General features: G+C 37.1%; 1 protein-coding gene across 3 annotated transcripts in view; it reads left to right on the top strand.

Annotated features, from left to right (window-relative positions):
* Frmd3 (FERM domain containing 3) overlaps nucleotides 1-22620 on the top strand; it is a 206909-nt gene that overhangs the window by 129795 nt on the left and 54494 nt on the right. For 2 of the 3 annotated variants that reach the window (XM_028754634.1, XM_028754633.1), the window contains exons 8-10: nucleotides 749-837; nucleotides 6023-6086; nucleotides 7173-7261. In XM_028754634.1, the coding sequence (XP_028610467.1) occupies nucleotides 749-837; nucleotides 6023-6086; nucleotides 7173-7261 (242 nt within the window). The remainder of the gene's footprint in view (nucleotides 1-748; nucleotides 838-6022; nucleotides 6087-7172; nucleotides 7262-22620) is intronic. The other variant, XM_028754636.1, reaches the window with a different exon arrangement.

Here is a 22620-nt window from a genome sequence, read left to right as displayed (position 1 = left end):
GGCCTAAGACAGGGCTCTCACCCTCCTTTCACCCACATCAGAGTCCCTTGACGTTGCCCATCGTCGACAGCCTAAAGCCTTCGACCATCGATGTGACTTGTCTCACGTCAGTGTTTTGGGGTTGTGAACTTGTCTAAGACCCCCCATAATTAGACATACAAATTCAAAACTCACATAGTTGGGATTGAACATAAGAAGCCTTCTCTAACTAAACAGAGAAGGGGGAGATGCCAGAAGCCAGGACCCTCGCCCTTACCCTTACCCCCTACCTTTCCCCACCTGCACAATGTCCTCTGAAGCTTGGCAGCTGCAAGATCCTGCTTAACAACTGCAGATAGACTCAAAGCAGAGTACCATGTCTTCTTAAGAATAGCAGGGAGACCATAACTCAAGCAGTGTACCATATCTTCTGAAGAACAGCAGGTGGATCATAATTCAAGGCAGTGTACCAAAGCACAGGCCAAGAAGATTTTGTACCTTTCCACCACCTGGACCCTCTTACCCCCTCCCCTTGTAAAACATGCTATAAAAAAGCATTTCATGTTCAAAAAAAAAAAGAAATTAAAAAAAAATACTCATTTAAAAAAAAAAAAAAAGAAGTCATGTTCTTTGAAATTCCATCTTAAACGTTTAATTATGGCTCTATTTGTTGGCCTTGATTCAAATCAGCCCAAGATGAAGGACAAAGAGCATCCCATTTATCATTATACTTCTCAATCCAAATACTTCTTTATTTTTATTTCTTCAGGATTCAAGAGGTGCTACAGCATTTTTAGGTTTCACTGCTGCAGGTTTTGTCGTATTCCAGGGAAATAAAAGAATCCATTTGAGAAAATGGTAAGTACATCCTTCAAAAAAAATGACTTATCTTTTTCTTAATCTTCTTCCTCTTTCCCTTTAGCATTATTTTTCCTTCTAAAACTGTCAGGTAGTTTCCTAGTTAGCTTTAACTGTCAACTTGATGCAACTTAGAAAAGTATCTAGTGTGCTTGTTAGCTTTTGTCTAGTAGACAGAAATCCTAGACATACCTGAGAAGAGTGACTCTCAAGGAACTTCATCAATAAAAACTGCATTAGACCACAGGCATATTTGTAGGTCATTTTCTTGATAGCTAATTGATGTAACATGGCCTATGCCCACTCTGTTTTGTAGTATCCCTGAGCAGGCAGGCTTGGGTTGCATTAAAAAAGGAGCAGAACAAGCCATTGGGACAAGCAAGCAATGTTCCTTCCGGGTCTGTCCTTCAGTCCCTGCCTCAAAAGAAGCATACCATATTTTTAAAATATTGGAACCAGAAGTAGGGTCTTGCTGGGACACACCTGAACATGTTGGTTTTCAGAGAAGATTGTTTCAGGATTTTAGAGCTTTGGGCCACAAAATAGATTGAGTGTTTAAAGCTTAATGGGCTATTCTGTGAAAAATTGCAAAATAATCTGAAAGCAATGTAAACAATGAGGGCTTGGCTTGTGAAGTTTTCGAAGGAAGAAAAGCTTTTATCAGAGTTGTTTGTGTGATACTTTGTATTCAGACTCTGTGAAAGAGAAACCTTGTTTGCTTTAGTGGAACAATTAATAATGTTATCTGGGACAGGAAAATCATTTGTTACTAATAAGACCACCGTCACTGAGGTGAAATACTTCTGGGAAGTATTTTCTTAGGATCAGCACACAGACGCTGTAATCCAGAGAGAACAAAACTCCATCTCATCCTGAAAGCCCAAACATGGTAATACGTAAGAGTTTTTGAAGTCATGAAAATGTCATGAAGAACAGCTGAGGCTTGACACTATTGGGCAGGTTCAGAGTCCCTGGAGAACATCTAGGAATAGCCATTTGTGATGATACAGCCTCAGTTGCAGTAGAAACTGGGATTGAAAAAGTCATAGAAAAAAACCCTGAAAATTGGAGGCTAGGGATAGGACCAGGGTTCCTGGAGAGAATCTAGGAAGCTACTAATATAGCTATAGTGTCAGGTGATCGTGGTTGAGCATCCACGAGCAGTGGCAGAGGTCGAGTGGAGCACGCCGAGCCTCTCCATGTGCTGTTGATGATGGAGTTGGAGTGATGGTGTTGCTCAAGCCCTTTGGAGCCAAAAGATAGTGAGTGCGTCCCAGACATTGGACAGTGAGCTATTTTCCCAGTTTGATTTTGATTTGATATGATTGTTCCTGTGCCCTGACATGATTTTTTTTTAAAGAAATACTATACTATACCATGCCATATTTTGGATTTTACAGAAACCAACAGTAAAATTTCTGGATTTATGAAGAGAATGCTGACTTTTAAACTACTGCAGGTTTTAAAGACCATATGGGTTTATTTTATTAAAAGTGGGATTGTGTTTTATATTGTGATGTGAACATGAGACATTGGGCACAAAGTAAAAAAAAAAAAAAAAAGAAAGAAAAGAAAAGAAAAGCAGTTATTGCTTAACAATAGTATGTTTGTTGTCAAGTTAACAAAGGGTAGATTCTACTACGTAGCTTTTGTCATTTGACCCAAAATTCTAGGCATACACAAAAAGAAAAAACATGACTTGAGGAATTTTTTGTCTTAAATTGCCTCTGATTATGCCTATGGGGGCATTTTTCTTGATTATTAACTAATGTAGAAGGGACCAGCTTACTCTTAGTGGTGCCAGCTCTGAATAATGGACTGGAACTGTATAAGAAACGTAACAGAGGAGTAAACTAGGAAGCAGCATTCCTCTGTGGTCTCTGCTTTAGCTTCTGTTTCCCGGTTCATGCCTTGAGTTCCTGCCACACTGCTTTCCCTAAGCTCTTACCTGAACGTGTAGAATGAAATTGATCATTTTGCCCTGCAGGTTGACTTTTCATTATTTCTTTGGTCATGGTGTTTATCACAGAAACTAAAAAGAAGATCACATTGGCCTATGGACATTTCTGTGGAAAATTGCCATGATTATTAATTGATATAGGAGGGGCCAAGTGACTGTGGACAGCACCATTTCCCAGGCAGTTAGTCCAAAACTATAAGAAAGCTATGATCCCTGCAGTACTGATTAGTTGATAAGTAGATTTCTTGCTTGGTACTTGCTATATGGAATACAGTGCCTTCAAGTTTCTACTTTGAGTTTGTGCCTTAACTTCTTTCAATGAGGGATTGTGTGCTGGAATTAGAACCTGCAATAAACTTTTCTTCCCTTAAATTCCTTTTGGTCAGAGTATTTTTCATACCAATAAAAATAAAAGTAAAACAAGTAGTAACCATTTACCTGATTGCTTCATGATTGGTAGATTCATCACCTGTAAAGAAAAAGCAGAATTCTAATAGGCTTCCAAAGAAGGTCTTTAACCTTTAATAGTTCTTAAATTATTCCAAAAATAGAAACATAAAGTATTTCCAAACCCCTCCTATAAAGCCCTTATTACTCAAATATAAAAACCAGGTAACCACATATGTTCACTCTTTGTGTGTGTGTGTGTGTGTGTGTGTGTGTGTGTGTGTGTGTGTGCCAGTATCTCTGATAAACATAGATTCAAAAAACCCCAATAAAATACTTACAAATTGAATGCAGGCATATATCAAAATGAGTATTTCTCATGATCAAGTTGGCCTTATCCCAGTGATACGAGTTCAACATATATAAGAAATAAATGTAATAAAGCAAATAAATGGACAAAAAAATACAAGAATCATATGATCATCTCAATAAAAGCAAAAAAAGAAAAAGTCTTTGATAAGATTCAACATGCCTTCTAATAAAAGCCCTAGAACAAGTAGGAATGCAGGAAACATATTCCAAAATAATAAAAGTTATGTATGACAAACCTATGGCAAACATCATCCTAAATGAAAAAAAAACCATTAATCAACCCCATTAAAATCAGGAATGTGAGAGGACTGCCAACTATCCCTACTCCTCATCCGTAATGGGATTGAAGCATTAACCAGAGCAATAAGGCAAGAGAAGAAAGAAAAGGGATACAAATAGAAAAACACTAAGTCAAATTATTCCCAATTGAAGATTATATTATTTTATACCCAATGTTCCCAAAATTTGACTAGAAAAATTGTAAAAACTATCACTAATTTCAGCAAAGTATTAAGATACATAATTGACTTACAAAATTCACCAGTTTTTGTACATACTAGTAACAAGAATGCTGAGAAAGAGATCATGAACACACTCCTCTTCACAGTTTCTCAAATAAAATAAAGTATTTAGGATATACATAATCAACCAGGTGAAAAACCTCTACAGTGAAAACTTCAAATGTGTGAAAAAAAGAGAATAAGGAACATACTAGAATTTAAAGATCCCCCCAAGCTTATAGCTTGGTAGAATTAACACTGTGAAAAAAGACTTTCCTACCAAAAACAATTTACTGATTCAATTCAATCCCAATCAACATCCTCATCTCATCCTTCACATAAATAGAAAAAAAATCCTCAAATTGATATGGAACAACAAAAGACCTAGAATAGACAATTAGTCCTAGATGAGTGTCTATTTCTATAGATTCTACTCAAATGCTAGGTGCATCTAAGACCCCACTTTTTACATCTGTTTCTATTGTATCATTGATTTTTTTTTAATCAGTCATACTTTCACTTCTCCTTTGTACCCATTTGTCCTCTTCTTCCACAGTTGGAAATACCAGAACTCACTCCTAAGTTCACTGAGTCTCAATGTATTCATCCATGGAATGGGTATTAGTTGTAAATGATTGTCTTAGAAAGGGTGAAGCATTTGAAGGAGAAACAAATGCAATGTTTACAAGAATGCTTTGAAAATAATCTGCTGTAATCTGATAACTATAAATTGTTATATGATGTTGCTGTTTGGTTTTCTTCTCTAGATTTTCAGCATCTGACAAAGAATCTTCAATGTGTTTACTTCAGTCAATTCCAGGGTAGATACCATAGATATTCCAACTTAGTTTGAGAAGCATCGGTAACTTGAAGACTGCCCTCATTCTATCCCAGGACTACAAAAGTCTTGGAAGACGTTATGTACTCAGGTTTTCAAAATTACTTGAGACCTGGAATGTTTTGCTTAGAAGCTGCTGCACCTAAATGCAGATTGATATTGTGTCTTTTGCACTTGAACATCATTTTGTGGAGGGGTCATTTGACATACTGAGATGTATAGTCTCTGGAGTATTTAGTTCGGTTTTCATTTCTTCAGGTTGCCTATGTTACTGGTACTGTGTTCATGTGGATCTCATCCTTCCTGGCTTCTTAAACATATTTATTTGTTATAACCATGCATCTCTTGCTAAATCAAAGTTTCTTCTCATGTAAATCATAATTGTATGTGTTTTTTTAATCCAGCTTTGTTATCATTTCAAATTTCTCTCCCTACATTGAAACAGATGAATGAACTATCACTGTTTATTTTCTCATGGGAAAAAATATACATGCAATGTAACTATTCTAAAAATTAAATAAAAAGGATATTTAAAATTCTTCTTTTTACTCATCAAGGAAATGACCATGGATCTATATTCAAAGCAGGTTTACATCAAATTTGATTTTGAGATAAAATCAAAGTTGTCTTTGACCATACTGTTTTTGAGAATTTCAATGTGGACAGGAATGATTCTCTTGAAAATCTGTGATGTGGTATATGTTCTTCCTAGAGGTGGTTGGAGAGTAATGGAAAAAATAGATACTTTGAATCCATATTATCCTACTGACATTCTTTTTACTTTGCAAAATGTGCTCACCAATTGATTTTTCAGTTGCTAATGTTTAGAAATAAATATTACCTCTTAATAAACAGAACCCCTTAAATGAAAGATATATCCTAATTGTATAAAAGTGAAATAATTCTGAGTTTGCAGTGTATCAACTCTTGGGAAGAAAATTGCTACATAACTGACTTAGAGACTTCCATTCTCAACAGACCATCACTGATGATAAAATATATATATATATATTGATTCATTGTAGTTCTCTTGGCATTTGTGAGTCAGACAGATTTATATGGAAAAGTCAAGAATCTTGTTTAGCTGTAAGATTTTTTTCTTTTCACCCAGAGACTTTCTTTTCTTAGGTCAGATGTCTGCAAATTGAAGTTTGAAGGGAAGACATTTTATGTGATTGGCTCCCAGAAAGAGGTCAGATACTGGTTTTCTAATTAGTTGTGTGTGCATGTGCAATGTATGTGCTTAAGAGAGATCCAAGAATAAAATAGCTTTTAGCATGGTTGTTCCCAAAGAGAATGACTTTAAGGAGTGGAGATAATGGAAGCTATTTGCAGAAAACAGCGTAGAGCTAGAGAATTTACTGGCAATCCACCATAAAAATAAAGTGAGTGAGCAGTGTTACTGGATAGAGCTATGTTAAAAAGACAGATTGGGGTAAATTTTATTCACTAAATATAAAACATAAACTCTATAAGTCTTTGTCTAAGTTATGGATAAATGAAATGAAAGAAAAATACTTATAAAACTAGACATAAATCAACACTAGATAGTGTTATGACAATATTATATAATTCCAAGTGGGTTTTTCCCCAATAGTTTTGAGTTCACCAGAGAGTGGACTTGGTGACAGGCAATTACCAAAATATTGAACCTTAAAGCTAGACCTGAAGGTTGCTGATTTTCTTGACCTTTGATATTTGACTCGAATGTTCTTCCAGTGTAGTAATTTTTAAATTAATCAAAAATTAATAGAGAGGTGGGTGATACCTGGAGTACTGGAAAGGAATTATGACTCAATCAGCTTTTTCTCACATTCTTATAAATTAGTGATGTCTGACAAGTAAGGAAAAACCCATACCATTTCAGCTTTAATGAACATAATAATGTTGGAGGAGTTCCTAGAGAGAAGGCTCAGTGGGTAAAGTGCTTACTGTGGAGCCACAATGGTTTAGTTTGGATCTCCAGTTCCCACTTATAACTCTTGCCTGTAGCTGTGTGTGAAAGAAAGCTATCTCTAGAGTTTGCTGGCCTGCCACTCTAGAATGGTGCATGCCAAGTTCAATAAGAGACTGTCTCAAAAAAATAAGTTAAAGAGTGGTAAAGGAAGACACCCAACATCAATCTCTTGCCTCCATGCAGGAATGTATAGAGACCCATATGCATAAAGCAACACCCATGTACAATAAAATAAAATGTAGTATGATACAAATACCTAATGACAAGCATAAATAATATAGACTGTGTTTAACATGCCATTTCTCATTATTTTTTTAATAGAAAAACGCTGTTTTGGCATTCCATACTTCAACACCGGCTGCCTGCAAACATTTATGGAAATGTGGGGTAGAAAACCAAGCCTTTTATAAGTAAGATTCTTGAGTTTCTTTAATTATAGGTTTATAAAGTACTGATGGACCCCTTTATGCCTCACCATTGATTACATATTTATTTTGTTATATATATCTTTATATTCTATTTAAATATAATAGGACATTACATTTAAATGAGGGACATAGTTATTTATCACACATACATCTGATAGAATATTAGGGCCTGGAATATCCAAAGAACTAAAAAAAAAAAAAAAAGAAAGAAAGAAAGAAAGAAAGAAAGAAAGAAAGGAAGAAAGATAACAACCCAATTAAAACTGTGCTATCAAACCAAACAGAGAGAGCTCAAAAGAAAAATTCAAAGACCAAGAAGTACTTTTTCTTCTTTTTAAAAAATGTATTCTTCTCTCATATACTACAGCCTTCCCTTCCTCCACTCCTCCCAGTCTTCACCCCTGCCTTCTCCACCAGACTGACTAAACCACAATTTCCCTTCAGAAAACAGCAGGCCTCCCGGGAATAGCAACTGAACACTGCATATAATATGATGCAAGAATCCAAAGCATAAAGCCTCATTAAGGTAGAATGAGACAATCCAGTAGGAGAAAAAGGGTCCTAAGGGCAGGCAAGAGTCAGAAACACACCCCACTCTCACTGATAGGAGTCACACAAACACTCCAAGATAAAACTCCACATGTATACAGAGGACCTAGTACAGATCCGTTCTGGCTCTGTGACTACTGCTTCAGACCTGTGTGAGCCCCAATGACTCATAATTCTGTGCCCCGTGTTCTTCTGGTGTCATTAACCCTTCTGGCTCCTACAGTTTTTCCACTCTTTCATGAGGTTTCCTGAGCTCCACCTAATATTTGGCTGTGGGTATGTGCATCTGCTCCCCTCAGATGTTTGAAGAAATCTCTCTGATGATAATTGTGCTACCCTATATATCTGGGCCTTCTAGATTCTGATTCATGGCCCTCAAGACAGTAGGAGCACGGGCTCCCTCTTGTGGCCTAGCCTTAATTTAGACTAGACATTTGTTGGTCACTTCTCCAAGCTCTGATCTACCATTGCTCCAGCATATATTGTACAAATGATAGATTGTAGGTTAAAGATTTTATGGCTAGGTTGGTGTCCCAGTCCTGCCACTGGAAGCCTTATGTTGTCATAGATGAGCTAAGAATTAAGTGCTCAAACATCCTTAACCTGTAGAGAAATGAAAATGAAAACTACTTCGATATTTCATCTCACCCCTGTCAGAATGGCTAAGATCACAAAAGCAAAGACAACAAATTCTAGAGAGGATATAAAGTAAGAATAATCCTTAATCATTCTTGGTGGGAGTGCAACCTCATATAGCCACTGTGGAGACAGATGTGTGATTCCTCAAAAAGCTAGGAACAGATCTACCATATAAACCAGGTATATCGTCCCTGGGCATGTACCCAAAGCAGTCTATTCTACTACACTTGCTCATCCATGATCATTGCTACTTTATTTTCTTTGCTAGGAATTAAAAACAACTTAGATGTCCATCTGATGAATAGGTGATAAAAATGTGGTACCTATAAATAATGACATTTCATTCAGCTCTAAAGAATGAAGTTATGAAATTCATATAAGTAAATAGAACTAGAAATACATAGTGAGTGATACCACTGAGAACCAGAAGGACAAACACTGTATGTTCTCATTCATTTGTTGATCCTAGCATCAAATCTTCAGATTTATGTGTTTAACTTGGAATATCTGTTTATACATGTAACAAGAAATTGGCCAGTAGTAGGAGGGGAAAGAAAGATCTTACTTGGTTGTAGCAAAATCTAGATTATATGAAAGAGAAATCAGAATAATGGAGAAAAGGTTAAAGTAAGGAAGGATAGAAAGGAAAGACAGAGAAGGGAGAATAACTAACACTAAAAATGTTGGGGAAAAACACATGAAAACCTACTACTTTATAAGTTTACACACACATACATACATACATACATACATACATACATACATACATACATGCATACATACGTACATAAATACACACACACATATTCATGTGACATCTATATCACACCCCTCTCTGCCCAAGTCTCTGGTAACATTGTAGAAGAAAGGGAAGACATATTGTAAGAGCCAGATGTTAGAGGAACCAAAGCAAAACAGTGTTTTCTGGACATGACAGGAGAGCTGTATTCATGAAACTACAACAGCTATGGTTGTATATAAAAGATCAGCACAATCTCAAATCAGTCATCATTCTAGCAGTGAGGGGTAAAAGAATCGTGAGTCCCCACCCTTTAATGAGAAGTATCGACAACTTTAGGCTGCTAGGGGTTAAAGAGTTAGGATTGTCTAGAGATGGGTTTCATGGTATATTGACCTTGTGATGGATACATTTATGCACTGTGAATTTACTCAGTGGTTATTAAAATAAAAATGGCTTGATGTTGTGAGAGAAAGAGGTGAAAGCAGACTCTAGAAGACTTACATGGAGGAATGTGGGAGTTAATATAACTAAACTGCATTGAATGTATATGACTTTCTCAAAGACTGAATTTAAACTATTTTTAATTCTTTCTATTATTCTTTTGAAATTTTAATATAATTATATCATTTCCCCTTCCCTTTCCTCTCTCCAAATTCTCTCATAAATCATCCCTTATTCCCTTTCAAAGTCAAGCTCTGTTTTCATTCATTGTTACTATATACCTATATGTAAATGTATATGCATAAATAAGTAAATAGAACCAGCTCAGCCTATGCAGTGTTACACCTATGTATGTTGTCAGGGATGACTATGTGGTATTTCATAGCGAACTGATGTGCCCTGGGGAATATATTTCTCCCATTTTCAGATTTCTTATTTCAGAGTTCTTTGTTTAGGATAAAGCCTCTTAGGCTCTTGCCATTCTACTGTCTTTCTTGTTCCAACCATGAATAGACAATTATTTTGGGGGCATTTTATGAATGTAACTTCTGACTAATAAGAGAAACAATATTGCAGGAAACTTCCTGATCTTCCATATCTTACAATTTTCCCCACAGTCTTCTAAAATGATCCCTGATCCTTAGATGTGTGATTTGTTTGTAGATGTATCCTTCTGCGTTTTAATTGCTTACAGTTTTCTGTAATGATCTCCATGCACAGCAAAGAGAATTTTTCTTGTTGAGTAGTGAGAACTACACTATGTAGTGTCTTACCATAAATACTTAGAGTGCAGTTAGGGATTGTGCTGGTTTAGTAATATGGAAGTTGTAGGTTCACCTCCAAGATCCATGACTTCATTATAGTTACCTGGAATTCTGATACCAGGCCTGATTTCTCTCCTGTTGAGTAACTGGCCTTCAGTCCAATTACAGAACTGTTGATTACTACCAGGTATACATGGCATTATTGCACTCTTATAATACCATACTGGATATAATTGGAGTTCATATTCATTATCCATACATAGGACTGTTAGTTGCTTTGCTCCATTGGAAACTTGCATGACATCTTTGGTGCCATAAAATCTAGACCCAAGCGAGAAAGCATTCAGGTCTATTCTGGCTCAGAGGCCTCTAGATACTGCATCTGAAGTGCATAGTATTTTAAGAAGTAGGAACTTAACTTCCACTTCTGAGGAGCAGCCAAGGGCAATAGCAGGGGTCTGTAATCTGTGGGAAGTCTCTTGAACAATCCTGACCAACAACTCAAAACAGAGCTTCACATGCCTCATGTTGGAGATTTTGTTATGTAGGCTTTAACTCTAGGAGAGAATATTGTTAGCTTAGATGAGAGAATTTTCATTTTTACTATACATGTATATTTATACACTAATGAGTATTAAAGAGTTTTTAAGGCAGATAGTAATATGGTTCCTGATAATTTTTTCAAACATCCTTACTGTTACTTTACCCTCTTCTCTCCTGTATTTATCTCCCTCCCACTCCCTAATTAGAGTTCCCTCCTTATTTTTCCCATTCTCCCATATAACGTTCACTTGTACTCTGCTATCCTCTCTATTACTTCCCAATACCTCCTCACTGCAGCCATGGTCCGTTTTTATTTTCTTCATTTCTGCACTTACTCCAGGAAATGTACACACATCTGAAAATTTAGAGCTAGAACCTCAGATGAAAGAGAACATGTAACATTAATCTTTCTGGGTCTGCTCCCCTCACTTCATATGGGCATTTCTAGTTTCATCCATTTACCTGCAAACTTCATGATTTCCTTATCATAATGGTATCCCATAGTGTGTATGTCTTGGGTTTTCACTATTCTTTCATTAGTTAAATGATTGCTTCCATTTCTAGCTACTACAGTAGAGGAACAATGAACATGGCTGAACAAGTATCTCTGAAGTAGGATGTTGAATCTTTTGGGCATATGCTAAGGAATGGTATAGCTGGGTCATATGATAGAATTATTTTTAGCTCTCTGAAAATTCTACACACTGATTTTCAGAATAGCTATACCAGTTTGCAATCCCACTAGCTGTAAATTAATGTTTCCTTTTCCCTACGCTGCCTCTGGCATTTGTTGTCTTTTGTTTTGTTGATCTTTGCCATTCTGATAGAGGTGATATGAAATGTCAACGTCCTTTTAATTTGCATTTCCTTAATTGCTGGGCCGATGAACCTTTTTAAAGATATTTCTCAGTCTTTTTTCTTTTTTTTTCTTCTTTTGAGGACTTTGTATTCAGATCCTGGACCCATTTTTTAATGGGTCATTTTGATTTGTTTCTTTGTATGTGTTTAGTTTTTTTGTAGGCCCTGGTTTTTTATTTCTTTATATATTCTAAGTCTTATTCCACTGTCAGATGCATAACTTGGAAAGATTCTCTCCCATTGTGGGCTTCCCTTTCAGCTGGTTGATTGTTTCTTTAGCTATGAGTAGCTTTTATTTTGTGAAGTTTCATTTCAATAGTTGGCCTTAATTCCTGGGGTAATAGAGTCCTATTCAGAAAGTTTTTTTTACACATGTATTATGTAGGATAGTGTCTGTGTTTTCTTCTAATGGTTTCAGTGTTTTTAATGCTTAGGTATTTGCTCAATTTAAACTTAGTTTACAGACAATGTGATAGATACATTTCTAATTTAGCTTTAAATTATTTTGTTTAACTTGGAGACTACCAGTTATGCACAACATCAAAGTAGGCTCATTTGAACCAATAGACTTCTGCCCTTTTTGTTTGTTTGTTTGTTTGTTTGTTTTTGTTTTGTTTTGTTTTGCTCATTCACCAGTTTATTTTACTTTCACTTTGTTTCCAAAGCATGATTTGAGCCAGTGTACCATGGTTCTTTAAAACCCCAGAAGTAAAATGCTAGTAAAGACCAAGGAATGAAGAGTGTTGAGTAATTATTCCCGAAAACCAAGCTGAAGAAAAGGCTCCCCGCCCAGCCCCCACCAAGTCAGGGTTTCACTGTGTAGCATTGGAAGAGATTGCATATCTTTGAGGATTTGAGTATTCATTGAGCTGGTTAACAATCTTTGGGGTTTTGACTCACTAAAGAGAGAGCTGTGCAGAAAGTTGTGGTCTGGAAATGCCCCTTCCCTGCCCCAGAGGGCATCATGATCCACATCTGAACTTCTAAACACAGCCTAAATTTTCTATAGATATGTGTGTCTGTGCAATGACTAGAACTCACTAAATACACCAGACTGGCCTCAGACTAGAGTTAGTTTCACCCCTTCCCTCCCAAGTGCTGGGACTAAAGGTGTATACACCATACCTGGTGAAAATGTCTGCTTTTCCTTGTAGCCAGACCCCAGAATGGATAGTGCTGGGGTCACACAAGTTCTGATTCCTAACATGAACATGAAAAAAAAAAATCAGACCAATGTCTTCTTGGAGTTTAACACTAAGGAAAAAAATGTGAATTCAGCAGTGTTAGCCAAGACACTGGCCAACAAAATAAGGTGTTCTTTTGTACCATCTAAACACATTTTTTGGTAGAAAATGAAGGCACAGTATTAAAATATACTTTCTGGAGACATTTCTTTTTCTGCTCCAAGTTTTTGGCCCACCACAGCTGTACAGAGTCAGAGAGTTCTACCTTAGGGCAGATTCCTCAGGACCATAATAATGTAATAGTTTCCTATGCCCTGATCACAAAATATCAACAATAATAATTAGAACAATCAATACTACCATCATTTATAGGATGCTGACTATTGACAAAAGCCCATCACTATGAAAACAAACATGTAGATCAATTGCATAGACCAGGAATAAACCAATATAATTACAGCTACATAATTTTTGACATTGTAAAAAGAAAGTAGTGAAGAAGATTCAGCCTACTCAGCAAATGATGCTGGGAAAAGTAGACATTCATGTGTCAAAGAATAAAACTAGACCCTGGTTTCTCATCTAGTGCAAAAATCAATTCAAAATTGATCAATGACTATTTTCATTGAGGTTATGGATTCTTTTAAAAGTGATTAAAATTTCTCTTTAACAATTTCATGTGCAAATACAATGGATTCTGAGTACTCTCACCCCTACCCTCTCTTGTCACCTTCCTAGCTCCCTCAAACTCCTGTCCTCAAAGATCTTAAAATTCTGAAAATGCCTTGTTGTTGAAATTTTTGATCCAAACCCAGGGTTTCTGCTCTGCAAATGACACACATCCTTTATATTTACAATAAGCCTTAAACAGCACAAGAACTGCACAGATATCTACCCTCTATGTTATTAAAATCTATTTCTTATCAATAACCTTGAGTTATTACTTACTATGTTTCATCTGGGCTGTTATTAAGTATTAAGGTCAGTTCTAGGTTGAGGAACTAGTGATACAATAGATGCAAATAGTCCAGGAACAAGGAAGACAATAGTCCCAGATAATCAAAGAGCATGCACAACAATAAACAGAGTCCCTTGATTACTGCTGTGATCACTATTTCTAAGCACTTACCAGAATGATCATAATATCTGAGCATACTTCCTTGTCATAGTCCAAAGTCATTTTCTTTTTTTATTGGATATTATATTTACATTTCAAATGTTATCTCCTTACCCCATTCCCCACCCCGCCCAGGAACTCCCTATCCTATCCCCCCTCCTCCTGCTTCTATGAGGATGTGGCCCCACCTACCTCCCCACTCCCACCTCCCCATCCTCGAATTCCTCCACACTCAGTATTCAGCCATCATGGGACCAAGTATCTCCTCTCCCACCTATGCCCAACAAAGCCATCCTCCACTACATATTCAGCTGGAATCATGGGTCCCTCCCTATGTGCTCACAGGCTGGTGGTTTATACTCTGGAGAGCTTTGGTTGGTTGGTTGGTATTGTTGCTCTCCTCATGGGGCCACAAATCCTTCCAAAGTCATTTTCATGCCTGAAGCCTACTTCTTTGTTCTAGCTTAAGATTTAGATTTTTGCCTATACTTACTTCTTTGTTCTAGCCTAAGATTTAGATTCCTGCCTGAAATTTCTTTTTTTGTTCTAGCCTAGGACTTAGATTTCTGCCTGAAATTACTTCTTTGTTCCAGCCCAATGTCAGATTCCTGCCTGCAGTCCATTTCCTTGTCCTTGGCGTATGTCAGATTCCTTCCGAGCAATCCATTTCCTTGTCCTTGGCCAAGGCATGCCCAAAAGCTCTCCATGTCTCCCCCTTTTTATTCCATAAACTATACTGAGACTGTCTTAGGTTATTCTGACAAGAAAGCCTTCCTTACCCATCATTGAATATGCATTATCATAAGCAACGGACTTCTGTCTTAGGTTGGTAAGGCTCTGTGCAGAATCTTACCTGTCCTTGGCTTGCCAGCCTGTTAAATTAATAACTGTCTGGGGTTCCATTATCAGTTTCAAGTCATGTACTTTGGCTGCCAGCCTATTGATGTTGTTAGAGACAAGCTTTAACATGTTGGGCAGGGATAAAAGTATAGGATAAGAAGGGCTAGCCTGATCAAGCTATATGCCATTCCTGAGGTTTGACTAAAATAGAAATATTGACCTCAGGCCATGGATAATTTTATCAGCATTATCTGCAACATCAAAGCTCAATGGAGGAGCATTTTTTTTAATTCATACTCTCACTATGCAAAGTTAACACACCCCAAGTGGTGTTAGGATTATACCAAATGCCCTACAGATGTCATTAAACTTTTTTCTAGTTATTATGACAGTCATTGTAAATTTTAGAAGTAACACTACTCCAATGATATTTGTCATGACACTTGGGATGGCTCCTAACTCTTGAACCCTGAACCTCCTTCAGATAATTTGAATAGGTTATAAAGCATCATCCATTGTTCCAGGTACCTATATAAATCCTTTTGTATACTGAATACATTAGTAATTTTTTGAGAGATGGTTAATAAAAAGAGTTGTCTTAACTCCTTGTGCCAATGCTATTGCAGAAGCAGTCGTGCTAGTAATTAATAAAATTAAAGCTGTTATACCAGCAATAATCAAGCCTACTACTCTCTTGCTTCTGCTTAAAGCCTAACTCACTTCTTCCAGCACTTTCAAGCTTTTCTTCAGAGAATCGAGGTTTTCTAATACTCAGGAGAGTAAGACAAAAGCTAACTGATAGACCCCCATGACAGACATGCCAGGTTTCAACACACTAACACAATTGGAAATTATACAGTCAATGCAACTTACAATAAATACTGTAGAAGAGACAAAACCAATTTTAGCTTGAAAATTAAAAGAGCCTTAAAACATACACTAACCCCTGTTTTAAATCCAGATCCTGTCCCAACTTTATCTCTTGCTATCATTACATCATAATGAACTACGGCTAACTTCCAAATATGTCTGTGAAAATGTCCAGATCCAGCCTTCCAAGTGTAGACTGTTATTTCCAATATTGGATTGATTTCTAGACCAGTACATGATTGAGTCCTAATAGCAGGTCACCTTTAAGAAAAATACAAGACACATTATAATTTCTCTTTTTGATTCTCTGTCTGACAAGATCTAAAAACTTGAGGCAAAGCAGCTTGTCCCATCTGGGATATAGGCAAGCAAAGGTGGGTCAGGAATATATGTCCAATGCAGCTCCCCAGTCACCCAGGTCAGGCAAGCTCACAGGTCAGCATCATTCGATGTCTCAGCAACAGCGTGTCTCACCAATCTTTTTAAAGTTCCATGGGCCTCTTCCACAATACCTTGTCTTTGAGAATTATATGGAGTCTCCATAATAAATTGTTGAGAAAAAGTCTCAACTGCTCAACTACAATTGCCAGCTCCATTATGGTTTTTTTATTGGATATTTTATTTATTTACCTTTCAATGTTATCCCCTCTCCCATTCCCCCCAAAACCCCTTATCCCATATCCCCTTCTTCTATTTATGTGAGGGTGTACCCCCACCCATCCACTCATTGCAGCCTCCCTGCTCTGGAATTCTTTAATGCTAGGGCATCCAAACTTTCAGGGACCAATGCCCTCCTCTTCCACTGATGCCTGACAAGACAATCCTCAACCACCTATACAGGTGGAGCCATGAGTCCCTCCCTTTGTGTTCCCAGGATAGAGGTTTAGACTCTGGGAGCTCTGGTTGAGTATTTTGATACTCCTTTTAAGAAGAACCAAAGCACCCATACTTTAGTCTTCCTTCTTCTTCTTGAGCTTCATGTGGTCTATGTGTTATATCTTAGATATTATGAGTTTTTGAGCTAATATCCACTTATCAGTGAGTTCATACCATGTGTAATCTTTGGGGATTGGGTTACCTCACTCAGGATGATATTCTCTAGTTCCATCTATTTGCCTAAGGATTTCATGAAGTCATTGTTTTTAATAGCTGAGTAGAACTCCATTCTGTGAATGTACCATATTTTCTATATCCATTCCTCTGTTGAAGGACATCTGGGTTCTTTCCAGCTTCTGGCTATTATAAATAAGGCTACTATGAACATTACAGAACATTTGTCTCTGTTGTATGTTGGAGCATCATTTGAGTATATGCCCAGGAGTGGTATAGCTAGATCCTCAGGTAATACTATGTTCAATTTTCTGAGGAACAACCAGACTGATTTCCAGAGTAATTGTACAAGCTGACAATCCCACCAACAATGGAGGATTGTTCCTCTTTCTCCACATCCTCACCATCATCTGCTGTTACCTGAATTTTTGATCTTAGCCATTCTAACTGGTATGAGGTGGAATCTCAGGGTTGTTTCGATTTGCATTTCCTTGATAACTAAGAATGTTGAACATTTCTTTTGGTGCTTTTCAAGCATTTGAGTTTCGTCAGTTGAGAATTCTTTGTTTAGCTCTGTACCCCATTTTTAATAGGGTTATTTGATTGTCTAGAGTGTAATTTCTTCAGTTCTTTGTACACCTTGGATATTTGCCCTCTATCAGATGTAGGATTGGTAAAGATCTTTTCTCAATCTGTTGGTTGCTGCTTTGTCCTATTGACTGGATCCTTTGCTTTACAGAAGCTTTGCAGATTTATGAGGTCTTATTTGTAAATTGTTGATCTTAGAGCATAAGCCATTGGTGTTCTGTTCAGGAACTTTTCCCCTATCCTCATGAGTTCGAGACTTTTCCTCATTTTCTCTTCTATTAGTTTCAGTGTATCTGGTTTTATGTGGAGGTCCTTGATCCACTTGGAATTGAGCTTTGTATAAGGAGATAAGTATGGATCAATTTTCATTCTCCTACCTATATGCTGACCTCCAGTTGAACCAGCACCATTTGTTGAAAATGCAATCCTTTTTCAACTGGACAGTTTTAGCTTCATTGTCAAAGATCAAGTGACCATAGGTATAGGAGTTCATTTCTGGGTCTTCAATTCTATTCCATTGATCTTCCTGCCTGTCACCGTGCCATTTTTATCACTATTGCTCTGTAGTACAGCTTGAAGTCAGGGATGGTGATTCCCCGACAAGTTCTTTTATTGTTGAGAATAGTTTTCAGTATGCTGGGTTTTCTGTTATTCCAAATGAATTTGCAAATTGCTCTTTCTATCTCTGTGAAGAATTGAGTGGGAATTTTGATGGGGATTGCATTCAATCTGTAGATTGCTCTAGATAAGTTAGCCATTTTTACTATATTAATCCTTCCAATCAATGAGCATGTGAGATCTTTCCATCTTCTGAGATCTTCATCAATTTCTTTCTTCAGGGACTTGAAGTTCTTGTCGTACAGATCTTCTATTTGCTTGGTTAGATTCACACCAACATATTTTATATTACTTATGACTATTGTGAAGGGTATCATTTCCCTAATTTCTTTTTCAGCCTGTGTATCTTTTGAGTAAAGGAAGGCTACTGACTTGTTTGAGTTAATTTTATATCAAGTGACTTTGCTCAAGTTGTTTATCAGGTTTAGGAGTTCTTTGGTGGAAGTTTTGGGGTCACTAAAGTATACTATCACATCATCTTCAAACAGTAGTATTTTGATTTCTTCCTTTCCAATTTGAATCCCTTTGAACTCCTTTTGTTGTCTGATTGCTCTGGGTAGGACTCTGAGTACCATATTGAATAGGTAGGGAGAGAGTGGGCAGCCTTGTTCAGTCCCTGATCTTAGTGGAATCGCTTCAACTTTCTCTCCATTTAGTTTGATATTGGCTACTGATTTGCTGTATATTGCTTTTACTATGTTTAGGTATGAGCCTTAGATTCCTGATCTGTCCAAAACTTTTATCATGAAGAGGTGTGGAATTTTGTCAAATATGTTCCTCAGCATCTACTGATGTGATCATGTGGGTTTTTTCCTTGAGTTTGTTTATATAGTGGATTGCATTGATGGATTTCCCTATATTGAACCATCCCTGCATTCCTGCAATAAAGCCTACTTGGTCATGATGGATAATTGTTTTGATGTGTTCTTGGATTCAGTTTGTGAGAATTTTATTGAGTACTTTTGCATCGATATTCATAAGGGAGATTGGTCTGAAAATTTCTTACTTTGTTCGGTCTTTGTGTGATTTACATATAAGTGTAATTGTGGCTTCATAGAACAAATTGGGTAGTGTTCCTTCTGTTTCTATTTTGTGGAACAATTTGTAGAGCATTGGTATTAGATATTGTTTGAAGGTCTGATAGAATTCTGCACTAAAGCCCTCTGGCCCCAGACTTTTTTTGGTGGGGAGACTTTTAATGATTGCTTCTATTTCTTACAGGGTTATGAAATTGTTTAGATGGTTTATCTGCTCCTGATTTAAGTTTGGTAACTGGTATTTGTCTAGAAAATTGTCCATTTCATCGAGATTTTTCCAGTTTTGTTGAGTATAGGCTTTTGTTGTAAGATCTGATGATTTTTTGAGTTTCCTCACTTTCTGTTGTTATGTCACCCTTTTCAGTTCTGATTTTATTAATTTGGATACTGTCTCTCTGCCCTCTGATTAGTCTGGCTAAGGGTTTATCTATCTTGTTGATTTTAACAAAGAATCAGCTCCTTGTTTTATTGTTTCTTTGTATAGTTCTTTTTGATTCTACTTAGTTGATTTCAGCCTTGAGTTTGATTATTTCCTGCCATCTACTCCTCTTTGGTGTGTGTGCTTCTTTTTGTTCTAGAGCGTTCAGGTGTGTTGTCAAGCTGCTAGTGTATGCTCTCTCCAGTTTCTTTTTATAAGCACTTAGAGCTATGAGTTTTCCTCTTAGCACTGCTTTCATCATGTCCCATAAGTTTTGGTATAATATGCCTTCATTTTCATTAAATTCTAGAAAGTCTTTAATTTCTTTCTTTATTTCTTCCCTGATCATGTTATCATTGAGCAGAGTGTTGTTCAGTTTCCATGTGAATGTGGGATTTCCATAATTTTTTAAGGTGTATTGTGTCTGCTTTGTAACTTTCTTTCTTTTTTTTAAAAGATTTATTTATTATATATGAATACACTGTAACTGTCTTCAGACACACCAGAAGAGGGCATCAGATCTCATTACAGATGGTTGTGAGCCACCATGTGGTTGCTGGGATTTGAACTCAGGACCTCTGGAAGTGCAATCATTGCTCTTAACCACTGAGCCATCTCTCCAGCCCCTCCATAATTTTTTGTTGTTGTTATTGAAGACCAGCTTTAGTCCATGGTGATCTGATAGGATGCATGGGATTACTTCAATTTTCTTGTGTCTGTTGAGGTCTGTTTTGTGTCCAATTATATAGTCAATTTTGGAGAAGATTCTATGAGGCGCTGAGAAAAAGGTATATTCTTTAGTTTTAAGATGGCATATTCTATAGATATCTGTTAAATCCATTTGGTTCATAACTTCTTTTAGTTTCACTGTATCTCTGTTTAGTTTCTGTTTCCATGATCTGTTCATTGCTGAGAGTGGGGTGTTGAAGTCTCCCACTATTATTATGTGATGTGCAATGTGTGCTTTTAGCTTTAGTAAGGTTTCTTTTATTAAAGTGGGTGCTCCTGCATTTGGTGCATAGATGTTCAGAATTGAGAGTTTATAATGGTTGACTTTTCCTTTGGAGAGTATGAAAGGTCCTTCCTTATCCTTTTTGATAGCTTTAAGTTGAAAGTCGATTTTATTTGATACTAGAATGGCTACTCCAGCTTGTTTCTTAGGACCATTTGCTTGAAAAAATTGTTTTCCAGCCTTTTACTCTAAAGTACTGTCTGTCTTTGTCACTGAAGTGGGTTTCCTGTATGCAGCAAAACTATGGATCCTGTTTGTATATCCAGTACATTAGTTTATGTCATTTTATTGGGGAGTTGAGTCCATTGATGTTAAAAGATATTAAGGAAAGGAGATTGTTGCTTCCTGTTATTTTTGTTATTAGTGGTGGCATTGTTTGTATGGCTATCTTCTTTTGGATTTGTTGGAAGAGGATTACTTTCTCACTCTTTCTAGGGTATAATTTCCCTCCTTGTATTGGAGTTTTCCCTCTATTATCCATTGTAGTGCCGGGTTTGTGCTGTGTTTATTGTGTAAATTTGGTTTTATCATGGAATATTTTGGTTTCTCCATCTATGGTAATTGAGAGTTTTGCTGGGTATAGTAAATTGGGCTGGCATTTGTGTTCTCTTAGCATCTGTATGACATCTGTCCAAGATCTTCTGGCTTTTAGAGTATCTGGTCAGAAGTCTGGTGTAATTCTGATAGGTCTGCCTTTATATGTTACTTTGCCTTTTTCCCTTACTGAATTTAATATTCTTTCTTTGTTTTGTGCATTTGATGTTTTGATTATTATGTGATGGGTGGGAGGTATTTCTTTTCTGGTCTAGTCTATTTGGCATTCTGCAGGCTTCTTGTATGTTTGTGGGCATCTCGTTCTTTAGGTTAGGGAAGTTTTCTTCCATAATTTTGTTGAAGACATTTATTGGCCCTTTAAATTGGGAATCTTCACTCTCATCTATACCTATTATCCTTAGGTTTGGTCTTCTCATTGTGCCCTGGATTTCCTGGATGTTTTGGGTTAGAAACTTTTTGCACTTTGTGCTTTCCTTGACAGTTGTATCAATATTTTCTATGGTATCTTCTGCACCTGAGATTCTCTCTTCTATCTCTTGTATTCTGTTGATGATGCTTGCGTCTATGACTCCTGATTTCTTTCTTAGGTTTTCTAACTCCAGGGTAGTTTCCCTTTGTGGTTTCTTCATTGTTTCTACTTCCATTTTCATGTTCTGGGTGGTTTTGTTCCATTCCTTCACCTGTTTGGTTGTGTTCTTCTGCAATTCTTTAAGGATATTCTGTGTTTCCTCTTTAAGGGCTTCTATCTGTTTACCTATGTTCTCAATTTCTTTGAGAGTGTTATTTATGTCCTTCTTAAAATCCTCTATCATCATCGTTAGAAGTGATTTTAAATCTGACTCTTGCTTTTCTGGTGAGACGGGGAATTCCTTACTTTCTATTGTGGGAGAACTAGGTTCTGATGATGTCAAGTACCCTGGGTTGCTGATGCTTATGTTCTTACACTTGCCTTTTTGCCATCTGGATCTCCTTAGTGCTACCTGCACTGTCTCTGACTGGAGCCTGTCTTTTCTATTATCTTGGTTGTGTCAGAACTGTTTGGGGTGGATGTTGCTTCTGGGGTTAGAGCTGAAGCCCAAGATCTGCTCAGTGCTTGGGCACAGACCTAAAAGAACCAGTGACCCTGGCCAGGAGTGCATCCCTGGGTCCCAGTGGGTCCCGGTTACTCCCTGTTTCGGGCAGGTATTGCTGTCTCCTTACCTAAGATAATGCAGGGTTTAGAGCTCCTGGGAGTCCCGCCTCCTCTGTAGACTTCTGCCTTGTTGCCTGTGCTGTTAATGTGTTTGTATTAGGCAAATATTCATTGTCTATCAGAGAGATATTTCTTTGTATTACAAAGCCCTCACTTAGTCTCTCCTCTGCTTACTTATGCTTCTTTTACTTTATCTGTTCAGGAGCCACTTCTTGGGTGTTACTTCTAAGTCACCCAAAGTGGGCTGGGTCTCTGTATATCAATAAAAAAAGATAGGCCCTTCCTCCCCTGCCTGGTCCTGTGGGCTGGGGCAGACACAGAGTT

Source organism: Grammomys surdaster, unplaced genomic scaffold (genome assembly GCF_004785775.1).
Source record: "Grammomys surdaster isolate TR1022 unplaced genomic scaffold, NIH_TR_1.0 126029, whole genome shotgun sequence".
Taxonomy (NCBI): Eukaryota; Metazoa; Chordata; class Mammalia; order Rodentia; family Muridae; genus Grammomys; species Grammomys surdaster.
The sequence above is the reverse complement of the archived record's forward strand: the minus strand, read 5'-3'. Positions and strand labels throughout refer to the sequence as shown.